The 16,437-nt window shown below is 38.0% G+C and overlaps 1 protein-coding gene across 3 annotated transcripts in view; it reads left to right on the top strand.

Moving 5' to 3' along the window:
* Mad (Mothers against dpp) overlaps nucleotides 1–16,144 on the top strand; it is a 126,821-nt gene extending 110,677 nt beyond the window's left edge. For all 3 annotated transcript variants that reach the window (XM_067154005.2, XM_067154006.2, XM_067154004.2), the window contains exons 7-8: nucleotides 963–1,203; nucleotides 11,330–16,144. In XM_067154005.2, the coding sequence (XP_067010106.1) occupies nucleotides 963–1,203; nucleotides 11,330–11,489 (401 nt within the window). In that variant the 3' untranslated portion in view covers nucleotides 11,490–16,144. The remainder of the gene's footprint in view (nucleotides 1–962; nucleotides 1,204–11,329) is intronic.
* Nucleotides 16,145–16,437: the final 293 nt, after the last annotated feature.

Below are 16,437 nucleotides of genomic sequence, written 5' to 3' on the forward strand. Positions count from 1 at the left end.
CTGTAGGTGATTTTTCAAATTGAATATTTTCTCGGAGTTCTCATGTATCATCAAAATATAGTCGTCGTATACTACAATGATGGTTAGATCCTCTTCATGGTCCTTCACATACATGAACGGATCTCTCTTAGTTGGTTTTGCTCGTTGATTGTGTAATTGTTGATCAAGGCGTGGTGCCAGAGTATTGAAAGGTGGATCCTTCCTTCTATTTATTATTGACTTCAGCTTTGTTGACAAATACTTGATTATGATTCTTTCTCTCAATATATTCAAGTACTACTTCCATCTCGTTTAGGCATCTCCTTGAACACATCTTTGTCCAAGACCCTGAACTCCTTCACTTACCAGTGTTTTGACGTGTATTATACATACCCAGCAGTCATAGTAGGAAAGGAGTAGGGGTTAAGAATTAACTAATTAATTTAAAAGTCTGTTTTTAAATTTTAAATTTCTACTGCAAACTCTTTCACTTACATCGTTACTGTAACATTAAGGCACATACTGTGTTTTTTCTTCGACTTGCCTCCCTGAAATTGTTACTACTTGGCTTCCTTTGGTCATACGTGAATGTTTCTTTACATAAACCTCTCTGTAGAAATGCTTAATAGAAAAGTGAAAATCGTATCAAAATCCACCCAGCGAGTCTTGAGATTAACCGCCGCAGACAGGATCGTGGACTTTATTTTATGCCAAGTAGAGATAAGCAACACATTCGTCATTGAGAGCTGAGCTCATTGTTTGATTCATGCGCCAAAACTTTGCACACGACCACAGTTCGTTCAGTGATTCAAATGGGTTAAAGTATCTTGTTCTTAGCATAGAAGCAGTTAGATGCAGATTGCTTTGTTTAAAAGGAGATTTAGTGTATATTGTGTGTTGGTTTTATGATAACCATTTTAATTTTTGTATGTTTTAAAATTTATATTTTTTGCATTTTGTACATATGTTGGTGGAATTTTCAGGTGTCCAGCTTGTATATATTGGTGGAGAAGTTTATGCACAGAACAAATCTGATAGTGCCATCTTTGTTCAGTCCCGAAATTGCAATCATCACCATGGATTTCATCCAAGCACAGTTTGTAAAATTCCTCCAGGATGTTCACTAAAAATCTTCAACAATCAAGAATTTGCTCAATTGCTGTCTCAGAGTGTAAACCATGGCTTTGAAGCAGTTTATGAGCTTACTAAAATGTGTACCATAAGGTAAGTTTATAATTTACTGATCACAAACTTGTACAACTGTAGCGCTAGTAATTCTGTTGCTTTGCCAGTTAACACAACTATCACCACCCCCACCAAATGGTTATTTCTCCTTTCTCGACGTCCATGTGATAGTCCTTGACTAGAGTTTTGATTATGGCGATTTTGTTTTTAAAGCAATATTTTTCTTATGACATAGTGTAATATTTAACTAGGTTTAGTTTTGATTTCATTAGTGATTAAGTTGCCATTCTATTGTTCTTCTTGTCAGTCTGTGTGTTAATTAAATACATTTTATTAAGATGATTGTCAGGAACCAGGCATGAAAATAACATCTTGCTTATGTTTCATCATAGCGTAGGCCAGGGATGGCAAACCTTTCCCAACTAGTGTGCCATTTTAAGTCTGGTTTATTATTCTCAACCGTCTACTGTACCACTTGTTATTTTCGTTTGTAATGGCTACAACTGCCCCTGCACGACCACCACCATCACCGACTTTCATCCCTAATTCAAAATTATATTTTGTAATACGTTATTACTTAAACATACATACATTGTAATGCATGTTTCATGGTCGTATTTTGCCAATACCTCAAAAATACTTAGTAGCCATGTCATTTATATTAGGTTCATAACTTGTTGTGTTCAATAACACATGAGAAATACTTAGATCTGAACCAAGACGGTTTCTAACTGTTGACTAAATGACGTTCATTGTAGAAAACAGCTGCTCGCAAAGTAAGTAGTGCTATAGCTTTTTTTTTCTCATGGCCAAAAACATTATTTGTGGGAGGCTGTTCCACTGTTGTAGTATTAAGTTCTCTAGCTTCTGGAGAAAGTTATTCACCATCAACAGCACAGTGCTTCACTTAGTTGTACGAATTTGCTCAGCTGTCTGTTGCTTTCTTGAAATTCAACTCCATTTCTAAACTGCCAATATCTAACCACTCAAAAAATTCATTCATTTTTGCAATATGAGGTTTTGAAACTGTTTGTCTTACAAAATTCAAAACAATAAATAGTTACTCCCTAAGAATAATTATGTGATGCAGGCAACCACAAACAAGCAAAACTTCACTAATTGACTGATGTGGTGAGCGAATGGCTCATCGGCTGCATCTGACATTTATGTAACTTGACTTCCGGAGCTATCAGTGTTGCCATAATACACTTCCAAATGGAACTAGAATTTAATTTTTGGAATTTATTTCTTAAACCTGAAACACTGAGTATACGATGCACGTCTATAGTACAAGACGTACATAAAACCATTAATATGTGCATGTGGTGTGCCACCGACATAGTGTTCACATAGGTTCGCCATCCCTGGCCTACGCCATGGCTTCCCAATTTTTTTGTGTCTGAGGCCCCTTCAGCATATCCTATGCATGTCCAAGGACCCCGTAGCCATAGAGCAAAAGGCAGAATTTTGTGATGTTACCATTTCTAATTTTATTGGTATAACATACGTCCAGAATTTACTTCCTTTTCAACTGTAAAGTTTAATTTAACTTCATTTACATAAACACACTTCCCAGATGCATAAAAATTATAAAATAATGCGAGACTTGTGTAATAATTACATCCGGCAGGATTTGGAAACTTACTTGAGAAAATTATCTTGGTACAGTTGTTTGTGAATGGGACAGATGGTGGTGTTTTCCAAAGGCCAAAGGCCTGGTTCAAACGTAGTCGCTTGAAGTCGCTCTACATTAGCTCTGTTTCTGTACTTAGTTTTCATTTGTATGAGAACAAAAAAGTTACTTTTGAATTTGTATGAGAACAAAAAAGTTACTTGTGCAGGCACGTTATCATGAAACCATTAAATGCGGTAGTGCCTTTCTAGAAATTGTAGTGCATAAGGGACTTGCATGGATCCAGAAGTTGATCAAGGACATGGAGTTTTGATACAGGGTCTTGAAAGAGTCACGAGATACATAGGTAAGTTGATCTTCTTCGAGGGAGGGCAGTTTGTATTCATTTTTCCAAGGAGGTATTCCTGATCCACAAGATTTTCTCAACTAGAGGCAGAAAATATTGTACGCATGTTGATCCTAGCAATTCCAGGTGTTTCGCCTTTACATCCGCTACACTGTCTGGTGGTATTTCTTCATCTGCAGACAGGAAATCAATCATAAAGTGTTGGATCAGAATCAAATTCCATTTTGCTTCGGCGTGCCTGTATACTGACTTTCTTCATTATTCCATTTTTATTTTGTCATGGGCTTGAAGAGTGTGACCTGCGTGTTTTGCAGGTTGATGAATTGTATGTGAAGACGTAGTTCCTAAATTGAGAATTATGATCTATGAATTGTGTTTGTACAATAATATTTCGCTCTTTAAGTACACAGCTTATATCATTATTGCAGACCCCTTGGATTACTGTCGGGGGGTAATCCACGGACCAGAGTTTGGGAATGGCTGGCATAGGCATTTACTCAGTGATGAGTATGAGAGTACGATATGGTCACTTACACGTACACACAATAAATAATAGAACATTCATTTCTGGACATGCATTACTATTCTGAATACGTATGCCAATATGCAGCTTGTTTACCTCATGATTCTTCTGTCTAAAGTCTTGATAAGAAAGTTGCCTTATTTGTTATATTGTCATGGAACTCCTTGCCCTTCCTTGGTGCTGTCACCTGGTGCTCTCTTGTGGAATGCCTCCTTGAGATAAGCCAAGGTAGCACTGTTGTGATGTCGCCAGAATTGTATGGTGTGTGTACTAAAGTCTCTTAGATAGCTGAAGAAAGTTACTCTAGAACCGTAAGCTCTGCTGCTTTGTTGGCACACACAAACTGCTAAAGCTTCTTGTTGTAAAACCTGGTGATCATTTCCTCTCTGATTTTTTTCACTCCTTTCTACAGTCCCTCTTACTGTACTTGTGTCTTTGTCAGTGCTGTTTAAACTGATGTGGGCCTTGTAAACAAGACTTCGCCATATTGGCTGATCACATGCTACATCCCTTTGATTGCCATTGTCAGTTTGGCACTACTTCATATTAGTCTTTGGAGCCTCCTTGTATCACTTTTGCTGTTCTCCCAGATTACATTGTCTTTTGTCAGTTGAAAATACAGTATATCACTTGCCTTGAAAGACATCGATTTGGCATATGAGTGACTTTACCGTCCCATCAAAGTTGATGCTTAATAATCATTGCTTGGTGTTTGTATAGAAAAGGAACAAACAAGTGCCACATTAAGCCTCGGGGGTGGAACACACAATAGGACGAACACAATGGCAGGTCATTGTGGGAAGAGAGAGCAACAGAAATAAGTCACAAGGACAAACATGGAAACACAAAATGATAAGGACAACCTCCATATCTTCATCCACTGCCGTCTTCAAATAAATAGATCAGTCCCATTTCTTCTACATCCACCTCTTCTCAGCCTGTGACGGACACGTTTCTGCTGCCCGGCTTCATCAAGAGGGCGGGCATCAACGCCCCTTAAGGGGCAGTTTTGACAGATCTTCAGTCTTGATGTGGGAAGTGTAGGATAAGAAGAAACCTGCTTCTTGTACTTACCCAGTTGTGTGTTCATTCACCTACCTGCCAACACATTATCGTTAAATTAAGTTACAGCGTACCTGAAAACTGTAGGACTAGTTGGACATTTGTTATGCTACTACATACGTACATTATCATTATAGACTGTTATGCCTTTCAGCGTTCAGTCTGCAAGTTTCTGTGATTTTTTTTTTGCTAGGGGCTTTATGTCGCTCCGACACAGATAGGTCTTATGGCGACGATGGGACGGGAAAGGCCTAGGAGTTGGAAGGAAGCGGCCATGGCCTTAATTAAGGTACAGCCCCAGCATTTGCCTGGTGTGCAAATGGGAAACCACGGAAAACCATCTTCAGGACTGCCGATAGTGGGATTCGAACCTACTATCTCCTGGATGCAAGCTCACAGCCGCACGACCAACTCGCCCGGTCTCTGTGAATTTACTAACCGTCGCCACAATCCTCGATTTGCAACTAGTGCTGTGGCCTCATTTAGTTCTATACCTCTTACTTTTAAATCGTTAGAAACCGAGTCTAACCATCGTCGTCTTGGTCTCCCTCTACTTCTCTTACCCTCCATAGCAGAGTCCATTATTCTCCTAGGTAACCTATCCTCCTCCATTCGCCTCACATGACCCCACCACCGAAGCCGGTTTATGCGTACAGCTTCATCCATCGAGTTCATTCCTCAATTAGCCTTTATCTCTTCATTCCGAGTACCCTCCTGTCATTGTTCCCACCTGTTTGTACCAGCAATCATTCTTGCTACTTTCATGTCTGTTACTTCTAACTTATGAATAAGATATCCTGAGTCCACCCAGCTTTTGCTTCCGTAAAGCAAAGTTGGTCCGAAAACAGACTGATGTAAAGATAGTTTCGTCTGGGAGCTGACTTCCTTCTTACAGAATACTGTTGATCGCAACTGCGAGCTCACTGCATTAGCTTTACTACACCTTGATTCAATCTCACTTACTATATTACCATCCTGGAAGAACACACAATCTAAATACTTGAAATTATCGACCTGTTTTAGCTTTGTATCACCAACCTGACATTCAATTCTGTTGAATTTCTTACCTACTGACATCAATTTAGTCTTCGAGAGGCTAATTTTCATACCATACTCATTGCACCTATTTTCAAGTTCCAAGATATTAGACTGCAGGCTTTCGGCACAATCTGCCATTAAGACCAAGTCGTCAGCATAGGCCAAACTGCTTACTACATTTCCACCTAACTGAATCCCTCCCTGCCATTTTATACCTTTCAGCAGATGATACATGTAAACTACGAACAGCAAAGGTGAAATATTACAGCCTTGTCTAACCCCTGTAAGTACCCTGAACCAAGAACTCATTCTACCATAAATTCTCACTGAAGCCCAATTGTCAACATAAATGCCTTTGATTGATTTTAATAATCTACCTTTAATTCCATAGTCCCCCAGTATAGTGAACATCTTTACCCTCGGTACCCTGTCATAAACTTTCTCTAGATCTACGAAACATAAACACAACTGCCTATTCCTCTTGTAGCATTTTTCAATTACCTGGCACATACTGAAAATCTGATCCTGACAGCCCTCTGTGGTCTGAAACCACTCTGGTTTTCATCCAACTTCCTCTCAATGGCTGATCGCACTCTCCCTTCCAAGATGCCAGGGAATACTTTGCCTGGTATACTAATCAATGAGATACCTCGATAGTTGTTGCAATCCCTCCTGTTCCCTTGCTTATAGATAGGTGCAATTACTGCTTTTGTCCAATCTGAAGGTACCTTACCAACCCTCCACGCTAATTTTACTACTCTATGAAGCCATTTCATCCCACCCTTCCCACTATACTTCACCATTTCAGGTCTAATTTCATCTATTCCTGCTGCCTTATGACAGTGGAGTTTATTTACCATACTTTCCACTTCCTCAAGCATAATTTCACCAACATAATTTTCCTCCTCCCCATGAGCTTGGCTGTTCGCAACACCACCAGGATGATTTCCTTTTACATTGAGAAGATGTTCAAAATATTCCCTCCACCTCTCCATTGATTCCCTGGGATCTATTATGAGTTCACCTGAATTACTCAAAACATTGTTCATTTCCTTTTTCCCTCCCTTCCTAAGATTCTTTATTACTGTCCAGAAAGGTTTCCCTGCTGCTTGACCTAGCCTTTCCAGGTTATTACCAAAATCTTCCCATGACTTCTTTTTGGATTCAACAACTATTTGTTTCGCTCTGTTTCTTTCATCTACGTACAAATCCCTGTCTGCCTCGGCCCTTGTTTGGAGCCATTTCTGATAAGCCTTCTTTTTACGTTTACAGGCTGCTCTCACTTCATCATTCCACCAAGATATTCGCCTTTTCCCATCTTTACACACAGTTGTTCCTAGGCATTCCCTTGCTGTTTCTACTACAGCATCCCTGTATGCCACCCATTCACTTTCTATATCCTGAACCTTCTTACTGTCTACTGTTCGAAACTTCTCACAAATCATATCAATGTACTTCTGTCTAATTTCCTCCTCCTGGAGGTTTTCTACCCTTATTCGTTTGCAGACAGATTTCACTTTCTCCACCCTAGGCCTAGAGATACTTAGTTCACTACAGATCAGATAGTGGTCTGTATCATCAAAGAATCCGCAAAAAACTCGTACATTCCTAACAGATTTCCTGAATTCAAAGTCTGTTAAGATATAGTCTATTATGGATCTGGTACCCCTAGCCTCCCATGTATAGCAGTGAATAGCCTTATGCTTGAAGAATGTATTCGCAACAGCTAAACCCATACTAGCACAGAAGTCCAGCAAACGCTTCCCATTCCCATTAGCTTCCATATCTTCCCCACATTTACCAATCACCCTTTCGTATCCTTCAGTTCTATTCCCAACTCTCGCATTGAAATCGCCCATTAGCACTATTCTATCCTTGCTGTTCACCCTGACTACGATGTCACTCAATGCTTCATAAAACTTGTCAACTTCATCCTTATCTGCACCGTCACATGGTGAATACACGGACACAATCCTTGTCCTAATTCCTCCAACTGGCAAATCTACCTACATCATTCGCTCATTTACGTGCCTAACAGAAACTATATTGCGTGCAATGGTATTCCTGATAAAGAGCCCTACCCCAGACTCTGCCCTTCCCTTTATAACACCTGTCAAGTACACTTTATAATCTCCTATCTCTTCCTCGTTATCTCCCCTTACCCGAATATCACTTACTCCTAGCACATCCAGATGCATCCTCTTTGCTGACTCAGCCAGTTCTACCTTCTTTCTTCCATAAGCCCCATTAATATTAATAGCTCCCCATCGAATTCCATTTTGTTCGCTAAGTTGTTTCCAAGGAGTCCCTCGCCTGTCAAATGGGAGTGGGACTCCATTACTCCCATAGGTCCAAGGCTTGCTTAAAATGTTCTGAGCTCAGTAAATTCATGAAGCAGGATGCTACCCTGCTTGCACATAGTCCAAGTGAGGATCTCTCCTCTAACGGGTTATGGACCACCGGTGAATTGTATAGTCCTAGCCGCCTGAGCACAAGGAGGGCCATGACTCAGAATATGTCCGAGATGCCTTGTCCCATTCCATAGCAACTGGTATCCCGACTCTCAGGACCACTTACTAGGCCACTCAGCCGTTGCCCATGGTTCACGAACTAGGACGTGACTAAAGTAACCCACAAACATGAACCATTGTTACTGATGGAATTTAATTTCAAAAATGTCTGACTGGCTAAACGTACTTCCAAATGTTCTCTCACTGACTGATTCCGGAACTTGATGTAGTTGGCCTTTTTAATACCATCGTTCAAGAAGATGAAGACCCATGGCATTACTGGACTCCAGTTCAAAAAATGATTGAGTAACAGCTTCCCTGTGTGGATCGGACAAAGTTGGGATCTCACCTAGCCTCCATATAACCCCGACCTCATGACATGCGGCAACTAGCTGTGGTCCTCCCTAAAGGAAAGTCTTGCAGCGATTCAGATGATTAGGTGGTCTAATAAATAACTTATTGTTATTATTTCAATCAGATGACTTCTGTCGAAGAATTAAAAGCAGAAAGGATATCTTCACCACAGTATTACCAAAATGCTCAAGCTGTGCATGGTAAATGATGGACAACATATCAAGAAGTAAGACTGTTGACATTGGCACTAATAATCCTGTATTAGTTATAATTTAATGTTTTCAGTCATTGATATTAAATTTTAAGTATTCAAGTTTTAGTTTTTAAAATGTAATTTTTTTTTCAATAGCTTGTGGCATTTTATTATCTAATGTATCTGATTGTGACTCATGGTGTATCCTGCAGATCTGGTTACCTAACATCCGTGGTGTTCTTTATGCTTGAGGAATGAATTAGCAATTGGCAACCCCTTACTAGCACAGAAGTACAGAATTTTCCTGTTGGCGGTTTTCATATTGTCCCCACACAATGAAAACAGCCTAGGTTTATTGATTCTAATTCCTGCGACCACTAGACCTGCCTGCAGTAATTCATGTGCCTAACTGTGTTACAGTGCGGCCCCACAGTGTAGGGGGCAACGCGTCCGCCTGTCACCCGGCGGCCCCGGGTTCGATTCCCGACCGGGTCAGGGATTTTTAATTGTAATGATTAATATCCCTGGCCTAGGGACTGGGTGTTTGCGACGTCCTTAATCTTCCTTTCCTCACACACAACATTCCGCACTACTGCCATTCCAATTACATGGAGGTTCATACAATATGGTGCCAGTAGGGACAAAAGATCCACATGGGTCAATGCCCCGAACAAATAGCATTTTTTAAAAAATTCTTACAATTCTCGTAACTGTTCTTTCTTCCATATGTTCACTCTACCCCATCAAATTCCATTTTGTTCATTGAATTGTTTCCAAGGAGTCTGTGGTGTGTCAAATTGAAGTGAGGTTCCATCATTCCTCTAGATCATAGGCTTTTTAAAAACATTTTGAGTGTTTTTGGTGAATTAGGTAACAGGATTTCAATACAGTTAGTTCCATGGAGAATTCTTTTCACTCTTAGCAGTTTAAGAACTGATCGTTTAAGAACTGCCCTTGGATTGGGTAGTCTGAGCTGCCTTCGCACAAGGAGGGCTACAACTCGGAATACATCCAAGACTCCTACTCCTGTCGATCGTAACTGGTATCTCAGCTCTCGGAATTACTTGTGGCCACTCAGCATTGTCCATGGTTCTCAGACTAGGATATGACTACAGGAACAGACATCACAAAAACAATTTTTTCTTAAAAACTGAATGTACCATAAACATGTGAAATACACCGCGCATTAGTTTTTCGGGAATTCAGCAAAGATGAACTTGGGTGCACAAATTAGTTGAAATAAGGTTGGTACCGTGCTGTCTCAAACGGTGGATGCTGTTTTACTATAACGTTTTCCAGCCTTGGTCTGTGTGACGGCTGTAGTTTGTTAGAAGTGAAGTGTAAACCACGTGTCAAGTGTGGCTACAAGTTCTCGTAATCGTAATTCCAATATAATTGATCCATTATTGCAGATTGTAAATTTTCCAGATGACTCATTCTTGGTTGCCGACATTTCACCCCAAGTGTGCCAATTTGGGCTTGTCAGTTGGTAACTGGCACACCTACCAAGACTCATGTTCCCTATGGTAATAAAAATCTCCTTGTAGTAGCTCATTCAGGGCTAAAGAATAGAATTTTTTTAATAGGACCAAATTGGACATTCCCATACAATGAGGGGTCAAACCTGAATTTATCTGGGTGTCCTTTTTCTGTTGATTAAACTAAACATTCTGCTAAACTCTGTCTGAATAACCTGGAAGTTAACAATAACAATTCTGGCCATGTGCATGATGCAGTACTACTTGCATAAAAAACATCAGTCAGGAAACTGCAAGATTGATAGATTCAGTTTTGCCAGAATGATAAATAATCATGCTGATGTTTGTTACTCTCTTAAGTGATTAGTAGTTAGTGTTGGGTAAAAAAACAAAACAGGAGTTACAATGCACACACTATGACAGTGATTGCTGAAAATTGACAATCTTGCTGCAGCACGTGAGAGTTTTGTGTTAAACCAACGCTACTGGCTAAACAAAAAAAGAAGAGTTTCATTTTGCCAAGGAAAAAAGTTATAATTTCAGGGACTAGAATCAGACCATTATCCTGAAATTGAAAAAGAACTCTTAAAATATGTAACTGAATTAGGAAACAATGGTTAATCAGTTTCACGCGAATTGCTAAAGTTAAAAGCTCTGGAGATCACAAAGCACTATAGGAATTTTAACAGCAAGCAGAGGGTGGCTGTGTTAATTTTGAAGAGGAACAATATTTCTCTTTGGAGGAGGACATCTCTTTGCCAGCGATTGGCAAAGGACTGTACCGGAAAAGTTATTGAAGAATTCCATCGGTATTGTAGATTCAGAATTAAATTCGCTTAATTTTTGCTGCCCTCATTTTTTAAGGTTAAAAAACATGGGAAATTTACACAATTAAATATCCTATGTTTTCTTACTCCTGTCACTATCTTTTACGTAGGTATATGACTTGACTTTCAGTTCTTGTATATTTGAACTTTTATTTTGTTTCTGCATTATCATCATTGTAATTTTGTTTGATGGAATTTCAGGATGTCTTTTGTGAAGGGCTGGGGAGCCGAATATCATCGTCAGGATGTGACCAGCACGCCATGTTGGGTCGAGATCCATTTAAATGGGCCATTACATTGGCTTGACAAAGTGCTGACACAGATGGGTTCACCAATAAATGCCATTTCATCTGTTTCTTGAGTGGAACATCAGTCTTATCCTTCATTCTTGTATCCTGCTAATGATAGAAGGCTTATTCTGCCAAAAATAGGTGGATGCCAACTGTTCATTGGCTTCTTTAGTGGATTGGGAAATAGTAGCACATTGTGCTGGTGTTCTTCGATCGTTAAATTATTATGTTACGTGCAGATATTTTAAAATAAACTGACCAACCTAGTAAATGTGGAAATAGAACATCTTGTATCTTGTAAGCTGTGGTTTAGACAGTTGAATAGATAAAAAATGAGCAGAAGATTCGCCCATCACCAGTTGTGGACCAACTCCGGTGATGTAATCAAGGCCATTCGTTGCCAAATAAATAAATAAATAAATAAATAAAGTGGTGGGAGACTTGGCTGTACATGGAGTGTCATATTGTAAGTTCTGTCTGTGTGTGACTATGCACTGTAATGCATGGTCGTAGTTGTACGTTTACGAAAATGATAGAATTGTTGAAGTACTCTAAATTTCATAACCCATATTACAATTACTGCAAATAATATTAAAGAAAAGATAAATAACTTTTCTAATGATCCCATCAATGATTTATGAGAGAGCAACTGTTCTGAAATTTTGTATGTAAGGAGAGAGAGAGAGAGATTTATTAAAGAAATAATTCGTCCATCCTTCAATGAGGGTGACCATTTGAATCCAGAATACAGTTTCAATTTCAATGGAGTTTAAAAATAGCAAGAAATGAAGATTTAATCGTTGAAGCTATTATCTTCTTTTTTCCCGGGGTTAGTGGGGGAGAAATGTCAATCATGTTCTCAGGTACAGATGGAAGTGAATGATGATAGAAGTGTTGAATCATTATTATCTCCCTTTTATATTGGACCATGCTTTTTGCCTTTTTTTTTTAATTTTATTTTTGTATTATAGTGTGGTACACTTACAATGCAACAGTGGCATTGTCATAGATGACATCTTTAAATGTTGCGACCCTTACAGTAAATAATAAACTGTATTGCTCTTCTTTAGAACAGCAGCTACTGACACAATTGTATCTCTCAAAATGAAAGTAGATTGTGATGGTTTTTCTTGCTTGCATGGAATTCAGAAGGGATGGAGAGCAGCGACTTAACCGTGTAAGCAAGAACGGATAGAGTATATGTAAAGGAAGGCCATGGGTCGAAAATTTTCAGCTGCAGCCTTTATCTTGCAAAAAAATTATTAAGGTTCATATTGCTCCAAAAGGACAGAATATTATGTGGAAGTGCAGTGTACAATCTAGCTCGTGAGTGTTTCTGCCATGTATGAAAGTGGGTGGTGTTTTTATTTTATTTTTAATTTCCAAGAACAAAATGACAATTTTGAATGTGCATTATACTCGAGTGTACATTATTATGCAAGTGCATGTTGTTATTTATGCTTTTCTTTTGTCAGTACTAACTTCTTACGTAGAATGTTGTAATTTTAAGTTCAGTAGTTAAACATGAGCGGGGACAGTTCACTGTGAAGCACAATTTTTCTTCTTTTATGTTTTAAAAACATGTTTGGCTATTATTGGGTGTGATAGAGAGTGGGAGTGCGGGGTTCATATGGAGTATTGGCCATTATTTTACATAATTCCCATTGAAAAAATGTTTTTTCTTTAAAATGACTGTCGTCGGACTTCTTAATTAGGCTCCTCTCCAGGGATATAAGAATGTGTGCCTTGCGAGTTTCTGATCTCATTCAGTTATAAATATTTTATATTATACGTATCAATGGCTACGTATGATGTATTCATGTTAAGCCAAGTCTCCTCAGATACTCAGCACCACTATACAAAGTGTAAATTATTCAATGTAAGTTATATTAAGTGTGGATAGGAAGGATCCTGTGTATTTAGTTCAGTGGAACATTTGGTTTTGTCAGGTTTTGGAACCTGAGACGATGTGAACTACTGCTGGAATGGCACAAAGATTGAGATAATCATATATGTGTCTTATAGCACAATAAACTCGATTCAAATATTGATCTCTGCAATGAAAATGCAAAGTAAAAGTAAAATGGAAGTGATTTTTTTGTGCCGTATAATGTCATAATTTGCATACATGTTTATTTTGTTGTGCAAATTAGAACTTTCCTCATTTTGCACGGTGCTGTATGTGTATGTATGTATGTATGTGTGTATGTATGTGCATGTGTGAAATGAATTGGCTTTTTTTAGTGATTGTTTTAGAAGACATGGGATGAATGTGCAAGAAAAGTTAATCTATGTTATTAATGAATTAAAAATCAGTGTAGTGTAGTTATTTAAAGGAGAAAAAGAAACAGCCGTACATGTACTAGGTTGTTGTTATGCTGTAGCTTGTTTCCAGTATAATGCAAGCTGTTCCTAAGGTCACAGATATATTTTATTTCTTTTTAAGTGTTATTTATGATAAGAAGTTCAAATTGTTCTATCCCACTAGTAGTACATTGTCACCATACTTTAACATTTGAAGGGCTCAGTGGAAGAACGGCCTATCCCACTTTTTTTTTTTTTTTTTTTAAGTCAGGCTTACATTCCTTGTAAAGTACGGTAGTGGAAACCATCTAGTGTGAGATTGCAGCAAGTTCTTTATTCTGGGATAGGCCCAACCTTATTACTTGCATTAATCTAGTGTGTGATTGCACAAGTTATTCAGTCTATGATAGACCCCACCTTTATTACTTCTATTATTTCATGATAGACCAATTACTCCACTGCTTTGCTTCTTTGTAGAAGATGAATCCATCCCACTATGATAGAATGAATTAGCTATGTGAGTGGCAAGCACAGGTTTGATTGCTGAGCTCCAATAATAGAAAGGTAGAAATTCACAGAATATTACTGCTGTTTGGTTTACCAGTTGACAGAAAATAGATAACGGATATACAGAGACATTAAGACTGATAGACTGTAAATAAGGGACTTAGTGTTTCCAATGGGGCAAGAATACAAAGCTCTGTTTTTAAATTCATCTCGCTTATGCAGCATGGCTTTTGTCACTGTCTCTGGTGGGAGGATGGTGCTGAAGAGAACAACAGTGTGGAGGTTACGTGTGACTAAGAATGTATTAAATCTATGTGAATTTCAATATTTGAATGTTTAGGCAAACTCAAATCTGACTTCAATATTTTAGTCTCTCAATTAAATTGTTATTTATGTATACAGTAAAGTATTAACTAGAGCCGGGATTTCCAATAAACATCGTACAACAACTAATTTCTCCAAATTGTCTTGATTTAACCTCATCCGTTTATTTGTCAGCACATTCTTAAGCACAGAAAATTTCTATGTCACAAGAAGTGACAGATGCGTACATAAATGAAGAGATTTGGGACAAACTGCACATCATTGCATTTTCACCACAGTACTCCAAAGCTTGACGAATTCAAAATTAGGATTTGAACGGATCATTTTGTTCAGCATATCTCTAGCTGCCGCAGCTACTCCTCCATACGATGTTTGCAGATAATGTATTAAATAATTGCTAAAGATTGAAGCTGCAATAGCGTGTGAGACTTCTGGGTAGGAAATTTCAGGATAACAACAGAAGAGGATTCAGTGCAAAACCAAGGTATGTAAGCTGCTATATCAGTAATGCGGCATCACAGAAGTTTGATACAAGTTTTGTTTTGTTCGTCTAACTTAGAAGAAAAAATGAGCCATCTTTTCGTAATGCATAATTTATGGTTCAATTTATAGCAATTTATACCTGCCACACCTTAGTCCTAAAATTACAGGGATCGACATGGGGCCTTCCGGCTTACGTCAATGTTTATTCAAGCAACAGATACAGTGTTTGGTTAATTGGTTTATAGGATCTGTACCTTATATACTAATGTACTAACTTTGGTTGTCAGATAGGATGCCAAGAATACATTCTCTCCATCACTCAATAACAGACATACTGTATAATGTGGAAATACAATTCCAAATTCTGCAAACGAACATTCATAAAAGGCACTACCATGCAAGTTAGCATTATATATGAGCCAAAGTCAGAAGAAAAGTCATATTATGCGATATAAACGTCCAAATATTCGCTATTAAATACAAAATCTTTAAAATATGCATTATGCATGGATTTTCTCCTCAAATTGCCAAAACGTACACGGAAAAAGTACGATTATTTGGAATCATTTAGTCATAAAACGAATATTTGCAAAGTTTGAGAAGTGTAACTAGCTTATTTAAAAACCTGCATTTGCATGGAAATCCAGGCTCTAGTAATAACTGTACGTAAAGAAAAATGTTAATATCTATGTTCATAAGATGTACAACAAATGATGTTTTGTGAAAATTTTGTACAACTCTCATTTTCTTTTTGTGACAATTTTCATTGTTATTTGTACTTCTTTTTCCTTTTAGACACTTTGCTGGGATATTTGTAGATACATAGAGATATCAGGAATAGAATTCCAAAATTGGAAGACCCTAGGAAGTTTGGAAATTTTCCTGCACTTAAATATATTTAATTGCTCTTTTCTTAGAAACTTGTGAAATGTGGGGTAGACCTTTCTTTCACTAAGTCCTTCATTTGTTTGTAAATATTTGTATGGTAATACATGTTGTGATATAAGGGTTGTACATTTGAAGAACCTATTACAGAGAGTAGGAAATTAATATCAAGAATTAAAGTGATATTTTCTGAGATGATATTTAGTGACTTCACATGATCATCCCAACATTTGTTTATGCTTTAGATGGCTTTTCTGATTTTTGCATATAATTGTCCTTCCTTCTTTCTGTTCCCTCACTAGTTTATAGGAATTTTGGTCCTCTCTGTTTAATTCCTATCCTCTTATAATTAGATTCTTGCTAATCTTTACATTTCTTATACATGGTGATATTTATATCCTTCAAATTTCACTCTTTTTTTATTTTTCTATACAAATAGATAATGTATAGATAAATTGGAGGAGTCACAATAAGTGTTTATTCCTCGACATAACTTTGTGTGTCAGTGGTGACGTA

The sequence above is a fragment of the Anabrus simplex genome, chromosome 9, assembly GCF_040414725.1.
Source record: "Anabrus simplex isolate iqAnaSimp1 chromosome 9, ASM4041472v1, whole genome shotgun sequence".
Taxonomy (NCBI): Eukaryota; Metazoa; Arthropoda; class Insecta; order Orthoptera; family Tettigoniidae; genus Anabrus; species Anabrus simplex.